Here is a 20,711-nt window from a genome sequence, read left to right on the forward strand (position 1 = left end):
CATTAAGCAGCACCATAACACAATTTGTCAATTACTTTGACATGCGTTTAGTACTATTGGCTAATCAAAGTCGTTACTCGCACAAAACCCACTACTTCTATTGCTTTATACATAAAAGCGTCACTCTGCCCAGCCTCTTCCTTCAGAGCCAACTAGTTTGAAGGGGTGCGCTGAAGCACAACTAAGTATCTACCCTTCGCTTCAGTCCTTCTGTTAATGAAAATCGAAGCACTAGATCTTCTTGCAATGCAATATATTTAAGGCTGAATAACATGGTTACGTTTTTGGGAGAAAAATGATTTAGGGATTTTATCAAGACAGGGTAAACATTTCAAGTCGCTAATTACTGGCAAGCGCCCCACCTCATCCCGGCCCCCCAAAAAGTTAAACGTCCCTTTCACCAAGAGTTAATAAGATAATTTGCCAGTGGCAAGGGCACATTGAGGCATGCATGAAGAGACACTACCCAAACACAAACAGCAGTCTGAAAACAATCTTTATATATGAACACATTTGGGCCATTTCATGCACTTTACAAACCTTTGGTAGCACCCAGGATACTTTCACTGAACAGTTCTCTGACCAGCATGTTTCATGGACCTTTGCAGGTGCTGCTTATCCCAAACAGCTAGGTTACTGATCCTTGATTTGGTGCTCAACAGACAAACAGCTTGTACACCTGGGGAGCTAGTTTCTAGCCTGTCGGCACCACCTCTCGAACATCCGCAAGATCTGCTCCTCTCTCTCACGCTTCAAAAGTCAATCTCCTCCCTTATTTTCTCCCGCCTCTTCTACTGCTCCCCTCTCCTCTTTTGACTCCCTGTCTCTCACCTGACTCCCCTAAAATCCATCTACCACTCCTCTTATCCATACTCTGTCTTCTTGGCCCTCGAGACTATCTCTTCCTCACTCTTTCAACTTGGCTGGCTTCCCTTCCTATTAACTAAAATTCCAATTCCTCTGCCTTGTCTACAAATCTCCCCATGATCTCGCCCCTCTAGCTCTCTTCCCTCCTCTCATTTTACTCTCCTCCCCGCTCAGCTGATCTCTACTTACTCACTGTTCCCCCAGCCCCATGTGCCTCCTACTACTTCGGCCCTTTTCAACTCTTGGACCCCCCCTTCACTGGAACTCCCTACCTCTTTCTATCCACTCCTCCCCTACCTACTCATCCTTCTGTTCCTCTCTCCCTAACTCTCCTTCCCTACTACCCGACCCCAAATCCGACATTGAAACCTCCAGGGACACTCTGAGGTCACCCAGAGCCACGTTTCTTACTTCCAAGACAAACGCATTGCCCATGAGCTATCCGTCGTCACACTGCAGTAAATCCAAAGGATAGTTAAGTTGTCATATGATCCTGCTTATCTTGCACACGGTTTCAGGGGAACGTTTATGCAGTGAGTTTTACTTGATGTCTTTGGATACCAATATAACTTCCAGGGACACTGAACATAACAAAATTGCTAATAAAATGGGTTGCATTGCTAATAAAACACAATTAGTAGAATATGCTGTATTTTTAAAAAAACAAATGTTTACCTCGAAGGAATTCTAACCTATTTGTTGCAACCTCAGTGGTCAGACTGCTCCCCAACCATTTTCCAAAACCCAATCAGGCCTCTCATCAATAATCTTTCATCACTGATGCCTTTATACTAATAGGTCGGTTTTGGCTACTTACTTCTGTGTGGGGATCTTGGGAAAACGAATCTTATATTCAAGAGTAGGCATTAAAGGCACATCAGTTGTAAAACTTTGTAGGCTGTTCTAACCCGGTGTCTAAATGTAGAACAGTGGTCCAGAGCTAACTATGAAATTACAGACCACATGATGCTGCTGTGTTTATTGCTCTGTGCATTACTCCATTTACACGTATCGTATATACAACTTAATTCGAAATAAAAGCAAGTTGATATTCATATTCTACCCCAAATATTAGACAGTGTGAACCATAAACTTAATTTTGGCTAGGTTTTAGTTTCACATAATGGCACGTGACATAGTATGGAAACAGGGGGTACTATGGTATTGATCTTTATAGGTTAAACGCCAGATATGCAACCCCTCCTCCCAATCCTACTCGGCTGCCAACACTGGTTTTCCCTTGACTACATTATTTCTATTTTTTGCTTTAGGATGTAAAGAGCCTATCTTGAAGCTTTTCCATATTCACAAGGTGTGCCGACCCACAATACACTCATGGTTCCAAAGCATAACATTGTCGCTCTTGTTCTTGACACACAGAATGGTTATTTGCATTTTACATGTTTTAGAGATAAATCACACTTTTGGGTTTAACAATATTGAACTGAAAAAATGCATGAAGCGTAAAACTGTATGCAAAAACCAGATACAAATATGCCATTAGTTCCCAAATCCTTATGATCAGTGCATCTCCTGATAATTCATTTGACTAGAAGGGAAAGATGTAGATGAAACAAAGATGCTTTGAAAAAAGTGTATTGGCAATGCATTGTTAAAGAAGCAAAAAAAAGCTACGTTTTTATTTATCATATAGGGGCAAGCAAATAGTTTCCAAGCAGTGGTGTATTCTGAACTGTCAAAGCATGCTCGAGGAAACAACCAATATGACCTTAAAAGTTCAACCAGCCAGTGCAAGGCATAAAATAAGCAGTCACATAGCAATTTGCTATGCAAGTATGTAGGTTTGCTAATTAAATTAACACTTGTGTAGCAAAGCTAGCTATTTAAGTTATCCTGTAAAAATCAAAGTACAGGTCACCCTGCATTCCTCTTGCCCTTCAGGCTCCCTCCACCCTGTTCCCTATTCACTGCACGTTCAAAGGGGCTAATGGAGAGGGTGCAGCAATAATCATCCACCCCACTCTTAAGTTTCAAAGGCATGTATGAGAGTGTAGGTAAGATCTTGTTTTATTTTTCAAATAATTGAAAAGCAGAAGTAATTGGAATGATACTTTTATTAAGCAAACTATATCCCGTCTTGCAAAGGCCAGTATGTTATCTTTATTTTTAAAATTTCATGCAATTCCATCCAAAAAAAAGTAAGTCGCATAATTATAGTATTGATACTGTCAAAAACTGCAGTCTCCAGGCTTTACAGTGAAGTGTAGGTTAGTGTATGCAGATCTCAGTGTCAACTCTGTTTCATGTTGTTGGGGAAGATGCATCACAATTGAGTGAACACTTGAAAATGTACATGATCACAAGGTCAGGTACTTTTGATGGCAAACCTAGTTCTGTGACTTGCTGGTTGCATGCATCTGTGCAACTGGGGCTCAAACCATGAACAGATCATCGAGATCATCACCCTGCTGCTTTATACCAGCTCACTGAAAGTGAGATGGCCACAACACAATGTTCCACCTAGTTTGCCCGGTTCTCTGCTTAGTCTCTTGCATGCTTTCCTCTTACATAATGAATGCACACAGCCAACTAGATGTTAACGCAAATTAGTGATCAATACTTCCATTCAGTCTGTAAGTCTACAGATCTACTGTAATGCTAGACACTGTACTTAGCCTCCAGAGCTTTTTTTCTCTAATATTATGATTGGATTAGCTATTAGCACCTGCGAGAGAGCGCTTTCGAAAACTGTTTTCAGAACCTTTAATCATTTGTAGTTATTTGCATCCATTCATGCAGCTAATAGTGAAATGCACCATTTTACAGAAAGCACATTTACACTTTTGGCCATATGTTGCCATAGATCGAGTGCATTTCTCTTAGATTGAGTAGGTACACCAAGTTACTCGACCTGCAGATCTAGCAGTATTTTAAAGAATGTGCAAGGCCCAGCTCATCTCACTAAGGTCTCAACCCAGTGGTACACAAAAATGCTGTATTGATGCTTATTTTGTGTCTTGGGAACAAACAACTTCTGGTCACGTTCAAAATATTATCACAACTGCTTATCAAATGGGGTTTTGTTTCCTAATCAAGAACATTTTAATTAACCAACTCTACTAATCAATGTTTGAAAACTAATTTCCCACCACAAACTCCTTCGATCCTCTTCCCCCGCACCTGGACGTTCCATTATTCCAATACATTTGCCGCCCGTGCTTTTCCCAATACTGTCTGAAATTAGAACCTAGATGTGCTCACTTGCCGTCTCTGCGTCCCACTTCTGTTCCTCCTCATCCCGTCCCTTACCCCGTCGCCCCTTGCACATGCATGCCTGACATAGCGCCCCAAAACAAGAGGCGAGGCTTTACCAGCATGTTTAATTGCACCTACCTTGTCCTACTTATGCATGTCTGTATATTCTTGTATCAAGCTCTTAATGTAACTAGCGCCTAGATGCCTCAGGGTGTTGTGCACTGTAAATAAATGCCAAATAAATTCACCATCCGAAGTAATCAAGCATAAAACACACTGCCATTACTCAAGTATAGGACATGTCATAATAATATACCCAAATACTGCACTAAATCCATACAATAGTTTTCAAAAAGCGATTAGCAGAATGTGCTTATTAAAATGTTCTTGATTAGCAAACAAAATTTGATTTTCAATTTTGTACTCATTTTACACGTCACTAGAAGTTATTTGTACCCACATAAAATTAGCATCAACACAGCATTTTTTGTACCGCTGAAGTGAGACATTTGTGAGATGGGGTGGTCAATAAAATGTGAAAGGTTTGAGCATGAATGTTCGCACATAGGTATGATTAAAAGGCTCTGGAAACATTTTTCTGTGCAATGCTCTTTGTAGATGGGTGCAGTCACTGTTGCACAGGGTAGTGTCATTAATATGGTTTGATTGTAGTGCGAGGAGAAGTTCCGATGCTTACTATTTTAAGGCATAGTCCTAGCCAGAGACCAAGTACACAATATGGCTTTGCAGCAGACAGAGTTACTGTCAACTTCAGGTGGACAAGATGGCCTTAGCCGGTCATTCAAATCAACTGTGTTCAATATAGTGTTAATTATCACTTTCACCGGGAGGGCTGTTAACGGTCATGCAAGCGCAGCATCCCAGCCATGCGCATCCATGAAAGCAATATTTAAAATCGCTATTAGCACTAAGAGCTGCCATCTGTCGTTCTTCTGCCTTTTTGTTTCTTTTTAAGGGAACCAGGCTTTGCGCACTTCTTGCTTCCCTTAAAAAAAAAATTACCCCTTAGTAGGTAACTGGAAATAAGTGGTACCTGAATGTGGGCATGGAGGTTTGCAGGTGGTCAATGTGTGGCACTCCAGTGGAGACTTGGCATGGGGCACCGCCCCAAGGTCAGGGTGAAGGCTGGGCACAGCGCAGCAGCCGGGCATGAAATGAAGGCAGCTACTTGCAGATTTCGCTTGCGCTCCCAGCCTCAAGATTGGCCTGCTCTCTCCTGCAGGAGCCAATATATAATACCATTTTAATTGTAGAGCAAAGCAAGCGGTGGAAGCCAACTACAGCGTATGGTAGTGCAGTAGGTATACATATTGGATGTAAACATTGATTGCCACTTTGCACCATTCTAGTTAGCTTTGTGTATTCATTATGTAAGAGGAAAGAAAATGAGCAACTAAGCAGAGTGGACAGTAGTATGCAAGAGAACTAGGCAAATTAGGTAGAGTATTGTAGTTTTGCAGGCAACTCACTTTCATGGGAGCCGGTATAAAGCAACAGGGTCATTAGATAGAATGTCAAGGAGTCAGCTCATTGGTGGAACACCAGTTGCACAAATGTATGCCACCAGCAGGCCAGAGAACTAGGATTGCCATCAAAAGCATTTGGCAGTGAGATCATGTACATTTCCAAAAACTGTTCAGTCATCAATAATGAAATAGTTCACACTATGAGATTTAGATACACAAACTTAAACTTTATTGAAAAATATGGAGACAATGCACTGTTTTACAGTAGCAATACTGTAATTATGAATTACGCAACTACTTTTAGGAAGGTAATTGCAGGACTGCCTTAAAAACAAAGTACAGATGTACTGGTTGTTGCAAGACAGGATATAGTTAGCTTAATAAAACTATCATTCTGATTACTTCTGGTTTTCAGTTCTTTTGAAAAGATGGAACATTTCGCTCCTAGCACTCAAAAACGGGCCTTCAGCAATTTTAATAGTGAAGGAGATGATTACTACTTCAACATTTCCCATTAGCCTTTTTGAACCTGCATTGAACAGATAAAATGGGGTGAAGGGAGCCCAGAGGGCAAGACAGAAATACTGGGTGAGCTGCGCTTTCAATTCAACAAGGTAATTTAAATAGCTATCTGTGCTACACAAGTGTCCATTTAATTAGTAAACCTACATTGAATTGCACTGTAACACTTAATTTATGCACTGAAATCACTGTCACCCTTGGAAAGGCATACTGTGCCCGCACCACTGGTTATCAGACTGCAGTCTGTTTAAGAAAACAACATTAACAAGGGGAAGATAAAAGGATGGTAAAGCAGGAAATTATTGCGACAAACGGTAGAGGGAGATATAGCAGGGAAATATATAGGAGGGTGGGGGAATGGCGAGTATGTTTTGTGATAGCACGTTATAGCCTCAAAAATTGTGCACATGTGGAAAAAAGGGGGCAAGTGACTTTTGGCTTGAAGATTACGTGCGTTTACCTTTTCCATGAATGCATGTCAAGGAGTGAAGTGGGGGTGGGGTCTTTCACCAAGTAATGCAAACCATAAAAGACAAAAATACAAAGGTGGAATACTGGCGCTCCATTAGTAAAAAGATCGACACCTCCAATAATTATCAATTTAATTGCCACAGAGAAGATGAGATCAATTGGATAGTGAAACTAATGAAAAATACAAATCAAGCGGGTAAAAGAATAATGGCAAAAACACAACCAGTGTCAGCGTAGGCGGATTAATGAACAAAGGGGAGGAGTAACAATGCTAAAGGATGGTAGAAAGTTTGACTCATAAGTTGCTTTGATGAAGCAACACAGTGTACTATTGTCTATATCCACCTATGTCCTGAAGATGGTACATAATGTGAAAACTGATTTTTCATTTGCTCCAATTTTGTCCATATAAAGTATGTATTAAGAACCAACACTAGTGTTTAAATGCACTGTCACAAGAGGCAGGGCCACAACGCCGTACAATTGGTTTGCATTCAGAAGCGTTAAAACCCACCAGGCTGTTCGATTAGAAAGCAGCACACAAGTAGGCAGACCGCGAATACTGGTCACATATGCCCAGTTGAAGGAAGGATCCAAGACGATGTTGAGAATGTCATGTGACAGACAGAAAGGCACTAGCAAGACTAAAAGCTCATAAGACAGTAACATCTTCCAGGACTAAAAACCTCTGAGAATCGTAACAAAATGTGATGTAATGTGTAACACCCCCAAATAAATCTAGTAGCTATCTTGCAGTTGGCTAAACCTATAAAGTGAATTGAATCTTTGTTAGGAGAGCTTCTTTCGACAGATTGAGGTGAGGGGCTACTATGTTCACTTTGTTTCTTGCATTGCAGTGAAATAAAATGGACCGTCAGCAGTTGCTGCTAAATTTGAGTCATGTTTTTCTAAAATAACCCGCTTAAAAAAGGTGCACTCGCCATCGACGAGTGATAAATAATGGCGAGTAAGAAATAGTTTGCGATGTGGAGAATTGGGGGAGGACTGATTTTATGGGCATATAAGCAGCACAAAAGAGGTTATGTGGGAAAGCGTGAGCAGAAGACTGAGCACGAGGATACGTGTGCCGATATGCATGTCAAGTATTTATTATTGGTCTATTTATTGTACCTTACTAAAATGATTTGGGAAATCTTTGCAAAATCTGATTATTGTGCACTGTTCATAGATTTATCAATCAGTTTTAACATTGGAGATATGCTAATTATGTACTTCTACTACTCAATATCCTTAAAATAATTACTTTTTTTTATTGCTTATGTTTAAAATACATTCAACCTTTTTCAAAAAAGGGAAGAAAAAATACAACTCAAGAAAAAGAAACTTAAAAACAAAAACGGGAGTCCTTATTACAAGTATTATAACAGTTTTCAAGTATTTGTTCACACGTTAAGACAAGTCCTAGTTAGAATTCATATAATAACGAAGACTTTATATATATATTTTTTTAACTAATCACAAGAAAACCCATTTCTCAATGACCATCCCTTTGTCCAACTTTAAATACTGTATATAGCCAACCATATCAACAACCACAGAGGTGGGATATCCCCTATTGGACGCTGCCATAGGTTGTCTATATCTATAAAATCTAATTTATGGAACTACCTCTTAAAGTGTGTGGTACAATATAAAAACAAGTGCCGTCAAGGGTGTAGTCTTTGTTTGGAACTTCACAAAAACCTGTGTTCTTTCACTATTATACCGAGGCAAACCAAAATGTGCTTCGTCGAATGGATATTAAGACTAAATCTAATACATTCATTCCTTAAAATAACATCAGGATAAAGAATAAGATAGGGCTCAACGATTTCCATTTGTTCTGCGCACAATTTACATTTATTTATATACAGGAGGAACAATGCTCTTTTCATCACAAAAGTATGTACAATAGATAAGAAATCGGATTGAACTGGAAGCAGTGAGCTTCTTACAATGGGGTGAGTTGGGGGATGGGGGGGACATTCTGACCAGGTGTGGAGAGGAGTAAATGGAACAGTCACTGTGGACAATACACAGATTAAGGACAACAAACACCAGACATTTGTAAGTTCAGATAGGCGGTACGGCCAGCTGTTCTTGGGATGTGACCATGCTGGGTGAAGTGCTCAAACGGGGGCAGATCAAGTGAGAGACAGAGGCAGGTTAGAGGTGAGGGAAAAATGTTAACCAGCAGGCAGATGAGAGGTTTGCTAAGAAGGTAACTCAGACACAAGCATGTAGGCTTTTAGTTTGGTTTGGAACAAATTCATTTGGACTGTTACTCTGATGACTAGGGACCTGCAAGTGGAACAAGAAGCGAGATAGACCGAAATCAAGAGGAAGCACAGAGAGAGCAAGAAGCCACAAGGGTAGTCGGGGAGGCAGAGCAGAGATCACGAGAAAGCTTATGGAGTTAAATAGAGGATACAGTGGTGCCTTACAGTAGATACATTTGTGAACCAAGAGAAGAAATTAAAATCTTGCCCTATTTTGCATGGTCAGCCATCCAGCCTGGGGACAGTACAAGGAAGTAGGTGTTAAGTTGAGAGGACAGAAAGCATAGTTGGGGAGGCCAAAGAGGATGCTGAAACAGTAGTCCAGTTTAGAGAAGACAAGAGTGGTTAAGAGATGCTTGGTCCGTGTTGAAAGGAAGGAGGTGCCTGATTTTCCTAATATTTAGGAGGTTGACGTGAGCTGCTGTTCCAGTTCAGGAGATGAGAGTAGAGAAGGTACGAGAAGGGTAATAGATGATGCAGAGGTTTCTAGCTAAAGAAGAGATGGGGAGTGTCTCAGGTGGTAACTGGATAGGCAGAGGAAGAGATAAGAGAGCTTTTGGCAGGGAAGATCAGAGTGTGAAGCCATCCAGTATTTAATGGCAGAGACAGTTGGAAATGTTGATAGAGAGATCAGAGGAGTTCAGGAAAGAGAAGATGATGTGGGTATTGTCCACAAAGAGTTGGTACGAGAACCCAAAGGAGGAGATTAGTGCCCCAAGATCGGAACCAGTGTAAAGAGGAGCGGACCCAAGACAGAGCTTTGTGGAACACCAACAGTTACAGGAGTGAGTTGAGAGGTAGTGTTGCTCTAGTAGACAGAATTGCCAACGTGCAAGCTAGGATTCACTCCAGGCAAGGGTCTGATCGCGAATCCTATGAAGAAAGTACTAAGGAAATCAGAGTGATCGACAGTGTCAAAGGCAGCAGACAGGTCAAGGAGAATTAGGATAGAGGATATGTTTGAGTCCTTAGAAGAGGCAAAGTTGTTCTCAATTTATGAGAGCAGTTTCCGTGGAGTGACAGGAACCAAAACCTGCTCATAAGGGGTTTCGAAAGTTGTGAATGTCAACAAAATTGTTAAGACAGTTGAACACAACCCTTTCGAGCACTTTAGAATAGTGCGGAAGGAGGGACACAAGGTTTAAGTTAGACGGTAGTTTCGGGTCAGCCCCTTGCTTTTTTTTTTAGTAGAGGGATGGATGTGGCTATTTTGAAAACAGAGGGAAAGCAAACAGAGTCGAAGGACAGGTTGAAGAGTTCAGCGAGTTGAGGCGCCACTACAGGGGCAACAGGCTTGACATACTCAAGTGACGCATAAGGCATTGTCTCTATAGTGTTCCTCCAATCAATTAATATAAGAGCATTTTGATCTAGCAGGGATTTAACAAATCCACTTAATACACATTAGGAGGATGGGGGTACATGGGGCCACATTTAAGGGCCTGTATGGCCAGAGTCACCAAGCTTGGGCTAACAAGCCCTGGAAGTGCCATGCGTTGGGGGCCCAGACTGTGTTGTCAGCAAAGAACTAGTTCCCATGAGGCAGTGCGGAAGGTGTGCGCCCGATGGCTTCATAAGGAAGCTGTCCTGCCGTGCCAGGTGCTGGTAATTATTGTGATGAGGCACAGGCGTGATAGGGTGCTGCAGATGGTGTTGCGAATTACCAGGCCACTGCAGTGAATTCTCCCGATACATTTGACCTTCCCGGGCAGCGGCTGTGACAGGAACTACAGCCCAGCGGGCTTACATGCGCTCATCGCGGAGGAGGCTCCCCATTACCCGACTGACTGGAGAATTGGTGGGGGCTTCCACCAGTTACGGCCTACAACCAACTGATCGGGGTTGCGGCCAGCCCACCGAGCCAAAGATAAGTACTCAGCGGCAGAAGTACATTTGTAACAGTAAGCAAGCAACAGCAGTTAACCAATTAGCTGGTGTGGATTGCTTAGGACTTGGGCAGTGTGTTAACTCAGGCATCTTAGTTCAAGATAATAGCTCACAGACTCTAGCACAGGCCGGGCAATCCAGATTTCGGTGGCTATGAGAGGGGAATACTTGTGAAGCACCAGGTATTGCACGCAGAACATCCCTGCACAGGACACTGGGAAGCATGAGGAAATTGTAGAAGGCAGTCAGTCTCTCGTTCTGTGAAAAACTTGTTGTGGATATATGTCTATTGTGTTCATGTTGCTCACATTGCTTACTGTGGTAACTGTTCTACCATTCATCATTCCATTTATGTGCTACAATGCGTTTGTCACATTGCAGGCTGGGCATGTATCTAATATAGGGAATCTGCACTACAGTAGTCAGTTAATGCTTGATGGGGAAGAATAGATGTATGCTGTATGTAGCTTGTGCCTTTTGACATTCCCCCGGTCTTATCCAAAATCGTATTTTAACCCTTTACTGGTGTTCCTACCTCCCCCGTTCCTATCCACCACCTCTCCCTGACCTCCCCACCCCCCACTGGCAGCCGTGTGGTGTCCTGGTACACTCACATCAGGTCCCTGTGCGACCACAGTGGCAGGGCAAAACTCCATTCAGCTTCCGTGGTTCAGGAGGGGTAGTCGGCCCTCCCTTCAGCTTGACAAACGCTCCTACCCCCCTCCCCACCCCCTCTCTAAGTCTAGTCTATTAAAATAGACCAACAACATTTTTCCAGAAACATCACACCGGTTTATTGCTTTGGGCAGTGCTCCAGATGAGATTTGTAAGTGGGAGTATTGTACTGCCTATTTTTTTTAAAGGTGGGAGTAAAATTATTTTTTGGAGAATACAAAAGTAATTCGCAATGAGAGCATCTTATAAGCAGGCCGCCAGATAAGGATCATACTAGGCCTTTTGTACGCATGAAAATCTTGTAAATACAACAGCTTTATTATTTTCCTGCATACATTAACGCATAGGTTTAAAGCAGGGGGCACTGCAAAGGTCAGGTTACTTGACAAACCACAACGCTTCTACATGGATGCAACTGTAAGCCATGGAGAAAAGCCTCTGAAACAGAATCTATTTTTCTGAAGCCTTTCAAAAAAGAAACTGCAAACTGTGATCAAAGGAATTGTTTCTTTCAGTTCAGCTTCTGCTCTGATGTTTGTAGATGCAAACAGAAGCAATGTGCGTATTTATTTTCCTCGCATTTTAGGATTGTATAATACAATGGAAAGCTAAATTTCAATTGAGAATTCATCTTTTGTAACAAATTGTGTTTTTCCCCATTGAAAGCAAATCAGAATTGCACAATTTTGCAGAGTGACTGCTGTGTGCATAATCACACATCATTTTTACACTTTTAATTTCCACTCCAATTATAAAAAGAGTGTGTAAAATGGGAGTATGCACGGTCTAGTTTACAGCCTTTCAACCTTCCAGTCAATGGGGTACAGAACTATAAACTGGTCAGTGGCAGCAGCGTCTTTTCTCAAGGGTGAGTGATTGTCATTACACCCATCACAGGAGCTATAGCCTCTCAAATCTTCAAGACTACAATTAAAACATCCAAAACCTGACTCTCCAGGAAGTGCAAGCGATGTTCAAAAAAAAAAATTAAAGTTACATTTAATTGAAATAGAAAGTCAGCAAAACCAGTCCCAGTGATAATTCAGATAAGTATTTAACTTCTTGTACTGCTTCATGCATGGTTTCCCAACATCTAGACACTGATTATTATACCTCAGTCGATACTCAGTTTATCGACCTTTGAAGAATGTTAGCCCATAAGATATCGCTTATCGCTGCAATTTGACTGTTCTGACTATTTGCAGGTTCGAACGCCAACAAGGCCAACTCAGCCTTTTGAGGTCTGTAAAGGAGTACCAACTTCAGTTTGGTGAGAATTGTGATAAATAGGTTCTATGTACAGCTATATAAATAACAATTTGACCATGAGATAAGTATAGAATTTCGCCTGGAGTCCTTGCCTCTCTGCACTGTCGTAACATAACATTGGCATGTAATATAGTTCAAGGAAATTAGGCCTTTCATAAAACATCAAAAGCCAATTCTGCTATCGAACCTCAAAACAAAATTCAATTCAAGTTTGCTTTACAATGTAACTGGCTAGGTTTTTATGTTTTCAACATTAAAATATATACACGAGATCAAATGGCCAGACCTTAGAGAAATAATGAAAGGTGTATTCTGTCGCAGAAAGCTGCCACATGGTAACGATTTCCATAGTTTTTGCACGTTGGCTGGATGTTGCATTCATTGTATTCTCTTGCAAAAGAGAAACTTTTACTCTTGAAATCACATTTACTCTTGATGTTTAAAAATAGGGAGTAAAATACTCCCAACTCAAAATCTTATCTGGCGCACTGCTTATAAGCGAGAAAAAATATGTTTTTACTGAAAAAACTGAAATGTTTGTGTAATAATTATTTCTTTGAACCTAGTTATTCCTGTACATTAAAAGATACATGTTTACTTCTGATCAGGCACTTATAATAGTAGTGTCTTTCTGTGATACTATGTGCACTACAGGTCCAAACATATCCTTGGAGCTGCGTGGGTGTACGCAAGGTCACATGGCCCTATGTGTCTGTTCGCTATTTTTTGTTTGGAATATTTGTACTCCTTTTTTTTTTATTTCTTGGAAGTTTTGCCTATTTTTAGGGAGTAAAAGTGGCAGATAAACCACTTATCCGAAGGGCTGGCTTTGGCTGCAGTAGTTTGTTAAAATCTTGCACACCGCTTTAGCTTCAGTGTTACATGTAATCGAGCGGCCCTAAACTGCTGCCCTGACCCGCTTGCTGGGATATTTGCAGGTTTTTAGCATGGATTTGTGTTTGGCGCTCCATGCTCACTCCCTGATCCCCCTCCTGCCAGCTTCCCAGAGCAGCCTCCTGCCTCTGAGCCCGCCCCCTTCCCTTGATTGGCTGGGTGACCCATTTACTACGACCACACATGGCAGCACCCGGCTAAGGGCCACAAGGCAAAGGTCAGCTCCCAAAGAACCTGCTCCCCGCCATGTTTGCCTGCCAAAGTCAGCCAGCAGTGACTGATATGAAGTGTGGTGTAGACAGGAAGTAAAATGCGTACCTTATAACACATACAGGAACACATTTTCTTAAGCACAGGATTTCCACCAAAAAAATCCAGTTTACCCATTATTGACTAACAAAAATGTTTAGAGCCATATAGCAGCTTGGCCACCACATTACCTTCCTAGAATGTCCACCAAGACGGAGTAGAAAATGCGCAATATTTACGATTGATCTTTTGCATTTGGGACCTTAATGTGATTGCCTTAATTCTCAGACTTTCCATGAGGGAAGTTTTATTGGGCAGATCAAAAATAGAGAATCAAGATAAATTCATACTCCTACACTGTTCCAGTTTCTCTTCATCTAAAAAACAATTCCCTTTGGGAACTTTCCCTGAATCAGTTGGGCACAAGATTTTAGTTTCACCTGGATTTACCTTTAGATGATTTTAATGATACAATTTAAAATAGATTGATTTCAGGAGTATCCCTTTGGAGCAGAGTAAAGGTATTAAAAATATTTGTCAAACTTATTGAAACAAATCTATGCACATTTTGATAAAATGAAAATACATATAAAAGAAAGATGAAAATGTATTTTCTCATGTCCGAACAGTTGTGGGCATTGCAACTCTTCAATTTGTTGCAATAGGTATTCATGTAAACTAAATAAAGTACTGCGTTGATTTTGTGACATTAAGCTATTGTGCAAGCTTATTTCCATCAACCAAATGGTGAGGCATGTCTAGGGGTAAAAATGGATTTGCAAATACTATTAATGGTTTGCTTTTGAGATAAAATGTCATACGTTTTGGATTTAATCTTAAAGAAAAGATCTGTATTAATAGTTCAATAAAACCCGTCTGAAAAAAAGGAATAGGTTTCCTCAGGCATTTACTGCTGTAGTGCGGGAAAGAAACTGGCGACACTTCATGTTGCATGTTCGTAACCTGTAGAAATTAATATTAAAAATGCTCCTTGATTTAGCTGGTCTATCGTACTTTATATCTCAACCGTGATTCATTAAAAATGAGCGCCGAATCCCACTTTATGTGGTGGTTCACAACCCCCAACACCTTGGTTATGGACATGGGTTGAGGTAACGTCTACAGTTCCAGGAGACAAGATGTATACCTGTAGTTACAGGCCAAGTGTATTGTCTGGTTGTCAGCTTCCAGCACTGCATCATTGGATCTTTCAAATGTAACTCGGAAATCGCCAACGAAAACAAGAAAAACAGACTTACAATTGCTCAGAACCACGTAAGCGCAAACAAGTCATTATATAGGTTTGCATCAGGGCAAGAGAAACTGTCCCTCGAATTCGAAAAGTTCCTAAAGCGCTCGGCCCCCAGCTTCATCCTTGCGTGACAGCTGCCTGTGGCCTGCTCCGCCAGGCAGCACCGTGCAGACATCGGAGTAGCTCTGGGCAACGCTGCCAACCAAAGGTAACAGCGATGACATCACGTTCACGGGACAGGCAGCTCGAGTCAAGAGGCCAGCACCGCAGCACGTGTGAAACCTCTGAAAATGGCTCTCGACTGCGAGGGGTCTGATGGTGCCTCACGTGTATAGCGAAGGAACTCCCAGCACACGCGAATATGGGGGCGGACGAGTACGCAGGTCCCAAATCACAAGCACCACGGTTATCTCTCTGCGCACACATACACACAAAAGCACAGCCTCGGGCATTTGCAGACACGTCGGAGCACAAACATCTGGACAGATAAATACAGCGGTTTTAGTGCACAACGTGTACACATGCTGGAATATCAGTTCCTCCCCACGCACGCTTCTGTGCCAATGCACTCAACTGCCAAGAGCGACAGACACTCGGCATTTGCACATGGCACTACTACCCCCCTCACCCCCCGACGTTTCACACAACACACGGGCATGACAAACGCCACGCCACACAAACGCGCGCTTTAATTCCCAGCGTATTGAAACGGGCCCGTCCGCCTCCACCCACAGACACCTGCACGGCCCTGGGTTTCAGGCACGCTGGCCTGCCAGCCATTAACAGGCACACGCCCCCTTCGCAACATGCACAAGGGGGGCCTGTTAGTTTCCACGCACACCGTGCAGGCGTGTGCAGCGGGCCTCCACACTCCTGTAGAGGAGCACTGGCTCCGGATAAACGCCAGGGCGCCAGAGCAGGGTAGCGAGCGCTGGACAATACTTACAACGGGGCGGTGACAGGAGGAGAACCGGCGAGGCTGCGGCCGTCTCGGGCAGCAACAGGCAACGGTCTCCACCCCCCAGGAGCCTCTCCTCTGGATCGGAGCCGCTCCCGTGCCGTCGGTGGCGGCGCTTTTCCTTGTCACGCTTCTCCTTGCTCTTCCGGGACTTCTCGGGGCTGCGGCTCATGTCAGGCGGGCGCGGAGAGGACAAGATGCCGCCAGAAGACACTGCTAAATTCCATGCTGCTTGACCGCTGTAAGAGCTGGTTTTCGTTGGTGGCGCCGGCTCGCCACCCTCACCGTTCACGCGTTTGGGCTTGGCGCCTTTGATTTCAGATAGCCTCATCTTCTTTGCGGGATGGGTGTTCACCTCTCTGGGATAGGAGTAAGGATCCAGGGCTATCAATGAGTGCGCGTGCGGCTCCTGTGTTTGCAACCCAGCAGATATTATCCTCGCCGCTCCAGTGGGCCGGGGTGGAGGGCCGCACGGTGCTACACGGACGGGGCTCGGGGGCTCCGCCATTTTGGGCTCCTGTGATCTATTTACTCCGCCGCTTGGAGCCCAACGAGGGAGGGAAGCACCGTGGCCAATAGCGGGACGGTACCGGTGACCAGCGTGGCACTGCACCAATGAGCAGTGCTGGACGGTGGCTGGGGCGGGGCGCCGCGGCTGCAGTGCTGGGGGGAGGGAGGCGGCGGTGGCGGCGCCATTTCACAGCAGGTCGGGCCCGGGATTGGAGACAGGCACTGACCGGAGGTGGGCGCTGGCAGCGAAACCGCTCTGTGCTGCCGCCACATAGCTCAGGCAGGCAATTCAACTGTAACCGCTGCAGACTTGTCACGGTGGATACCTAAAGCGGAGGTGTGGTGCACGGAGGGCGTATCGGCAAACGGGAGACGCGGACATTCTACTCCCTTGAACCTCTCTCGTGGCAGTGCATCCAGAACGCAGTTCTCCGCACGGTACACGACTGTACTTTTTATCGAGTTCTGGAGGAAGCAGCACTCGGCTAAGGCGAGCCAACCGCTCACGTGTTTATGTAATTGGACTTTACGTAATCTTCCTACTTTACACCGATTATTTATAACTTGTGAATGGGTGGCATTGATCATTGACGCAGCAGTCGGTACTAGCTGCAATTGCTTTTACAACGAGATAGTGATTATTGTACGGGAGAATACTATCCACGCTGTCAGAAGTGCAGTTTACTGTTACAGTTTAAAACACAAATCGGTAAAAGCCAGGCTTTGCCCATTTACGAAAAACCTTTCAGAGGTAGTTTTTAAAATTGCGCATAGGTGCAATTAAGAATTGGCCGAGAAAGCGCGGTTGTGTTTATTTTATTGCGGTTTCGGATTGTTGGGGCCAGCAAGAGGTTCTGCGGTCGTAGAACAAAAGCATTAACCAGTATTCACAAAAGGAGGTTATACGCATGTATACACGAGTTTATCTACCAAAGTATGTATTACGTTTGTCAGTAACTTGGGGGGCACACATTACAACGTAAACCGCAAATATTGTGCACGTTTCTCCCGCAAACTCTTTCTAGAGTTAAAGCCCCATCAGTGCATTTTACGGGGCGGGTAGATCGGACGGCACGAATGATAGAAAACGTGTTCTTGGAATAGTCTTCAACCCTCATATGGGAGGTGGAGTGTGAAGCATTTGGAAGATCACAAATGACTTGTCCAACTGGCTCTGGTTGCCACCACGAAAAAGCATAATGGACCCAATTTTATATTCAGGGTAAGAGGGGGAGCCAGCCTCAATCTGCGGGGGAGGGGATGGAGAACAGTTTTAAAAAGTAGGCCGCAAATGAAGCCTTGAGCGATCACCCAGCACACAATTCCCCAATGTTTCTCAAACATGCTCATTATTAAAGGGGCTGTGATAAATCAAAGCAGAGCAGGTTTATAGGACTGTGTGGCGTAGGCCACACATGCCTAGAGGGCAGCCTGGTTGTGGCAGCGGGGCTAACACTCCATACAGCAAATGCACCCCTCGCTTGGTACGGGAACCAAACCCTTTTCACCTGAAAAAATAGTCTTTTCCCCTTTAAATTTACTTGAGCGCGGCCCTGGGAGCATACGCACCCCTGCCTGCCCTCCCCGTGTCAACGGGAGCAGACCTGCTTCACCTGTGCTGTGGTTGAGGCTTTTTTTTTACGCTTTACTTTTTTTTTTTTAATTCCACGCGTTCCAGTCTCCCGCGGGGACATGTCCCTCTGTTTTTCATGACCTAGATTTTCCTTAAATTCTAGCAACTTTAATTTACACCGTCCTTCAGTTCCTCGCTCCTCCCTGGCACAGGTTGGCAAAGGCAGGCTTCAGTAGGTGCCTATCCTGCGACAGATCCTTTCCAATGTCTGGCCCGCATGCACTCTGCGACCTCAGTGAAGACCACGGCTGTTAGACACTTACTCTGGTCTCAAGAACCGGCTCTCAATGTGGAGGGAGCTGTTCTCCAGGTCTCCGCCCGAGGTAATCAAGGATTATGTACGTACAAAAAGGTCAAGGCAAGTGCTCTCCAAAGCACCCTGCAAGGGAGACCGCTTCCTCGGCAAGCAGCCAAGTGGGAGGGGCCGCACAAGGCCCTGTCACCAGCAAGGGTGCCAAAGCTTGCAGAGCTAACAGCCTCATGGCTGAGGGATCCATGGATCCTCCCGGTCCCATTACTTAGGAGCCAGTAGGCTCTGTTACCAGGAAATCTCCCGAGGGGCTCCGGCCAGAGGCGGGTGCCTATACGGACTAGTACTGCCGGATCCATGTCTGATGACGATCAGCCTACCAGGTGCAGGTTAGGTCCGAGCCTATGTGCTCAATCGAACAGGCAGAGGCCAGATCCATTTCCATGACGGGCACGCAAGTGTTGGTCCAGGACAAGATGGCAGCACATGCCGACACACGCCACTCTGGCGAACGCCAGAGGCAAGACCTCACTCCAAGGGTGGAATGGTCTACCATGACCACGCCGCAAGTAACGTGGTGCACATCTTATCCGGTGCCCTCTGGGCAGAGGTGTTCGCCCGAGGGGAGTTTCTTTCAAGGATGCCACAGCTTGGGAAAAGCACGCCGCTCACGCCTTTGCTGGCAGAGGAACACAGCTCCAGCTTACAAGAAACGTTTCTTTGACAAGTTGCTCACCCTCAGGTCTCCTGAAAAGGACATGCCTTCGGCTCCAGTACACCCTCAGTCACGCCGGTTTCTCTGCCTACACCGGCACCTGTGTAGCCCACCATCACAGCCATATCCCTGCCACCCGCGCCCCCTTAGTTATTGCCGGCCCGACCACATCTGTGGATCTACACCCAGACCCCTGTGAATCAGATGGACACGGACGAAGAGGAGGACTCCAACACCACATCGTCACCACGATAGGTTAGCAGGTTTGACCGATTACCTAGGCATCCCTCTGCCGCAAAAGGAACAGCCAGAAGTGGGGGTCCTTGCAGAGATGCAGACTATGAAATCGTCCACCAGATCAGGCATCCCCCTCCAAAAGGACATGGAAGTCCTGGCAAAAAAAAGGGCTGGGTGCCAATTGCATACAGGCAGAAGGAGATCCACTCCTCTTATCGGTTCACCCTCATTTATCAATTATAGCGGCTTTCTCCATGTTTGCCAAAGCACAGACATCTACATCATCATCTACCTCTGCTTTATTGGGCAAGGAGAAGGTGCTAGGTGTACGGCAAGAGCGTATGCTCCAATGCCGGCCTCCACATGCTGCAAGCCGGCGCTTTGTAGGCCGCAGCAAATCCTAGGCTTTGGGGAGAAATTTCAGATTTCCTCACCGATCTGCAAGTACACAAGCAAGCATCATTCAAACCGAGCCTGGCCGAGTCTTAAGCTTCTGGCGCAAGACCTAATGAAGTAGACCCCGGATCATATTGACATGGTGTGCAGGGCCATTTGCTTGGCCACAGACATGAGGCGGACGGTGTGACTAAGAGCCACCAAGTTTAACCCTGACGTACAAGACTGCATCTTCGCTCGTCCATTTGAAGGAGGGGACTTGTTCCATTCTTCCACTCCTGGAGTTGGACAAGAAGACAAAACAGTCCCCAAACCACCAAGTTGTTGGCAATACTGGCAAGACTTTTCCAAGCCATTCGGACAGGAGCAAGCCCTGACAGGGGAAGAACATTCAGGGGTTTTCAGGATCTGACAGCTAGGCAACCGGACAGGTCCCACAGTCAACACAGGTGCAAGCAACAAAGAACCTCCCACAAAGGTTTCTTCCAGTCCACTTCTCAGGCAACCGCCTCAGAGGGAAACAAACAATGACGTGGTCATCAGGATCCACAATTTTCCGGTGGGGCAGGATTGCTCTGTATTCAGTCCTGGCGGCCTCTCTTTGCAGATCCATGGGTCTGATCAGTGATCTCCCATGGTTTCTACCCTCCAACCCCCCTCGGATTGGGACACCAGCTCTCCTTGCAGAGATCCACTCACTGGTAACGAGTGGGCCAGTAGAGGAAGCCACCCCCTTCTCACAGAAAGGTTTGGGGTTTTACTTGCAGAATTTTGCAATACACAAAAAGAACCAGGCGGGTCTCTGGTTTCCCAAACTCTAGTTCAGGTGAGGTATCCACCCCACTTGCAGTCTGCAGATTATCAGAGATCCCTCATTGTGGATTCCTGTGCAATGAAACTCTCTGGTACATTAAGCGTACCATACGGTAGGCCAAATGGGGCCT

The 20,711-nt window shown here is 44.6% G+C and overlaps 1 protein-coding gene across 2 annotated transcripts in view; it reads right to left on the reverse strand.

Moving 5' to 3' along the window:
* Positions 1-16,612, reverse strand: part of RSBN1L (round spermatid basic protein 1 like) — a 473,016-nt gene extending 456,404 nt beyond the window's left edge. Inside the window, exon 1 of one of the 2 annotated variants that reach the window (XM_069628044.1) lies at positions 16,015-16,612. In XM_069628044.1, the coding sequence (XP_069484145.1) occupies positions 16,015-16,534 (520 nt within the window). In that variant the 5' untranslated portion in view covers positions 16,535-16,612. The remainder of the gene's footprint in view (positions 1-16,014) is intronic. The other variant, XM_069628045.1, reaches the window with a different exon arrangement.
* Positions 16,613-20,711: the final 4,099 nt, after the last annotated feature.

This window comes from Ambystoma mexicanum, chromosome 12 (genome assembly GCF_040938575.1).
Source record: "Ambystoma mexicanum isolate Mex_15411 chromosome 12, UKY_AmexF1_1, whole genome shotgun sequence".
NCBI lineage: Eukaryota > Metazoa > Chordata > Amphibia > Caudata > Ambystomatidae > Ambystoma > Ambystoma mexicanum.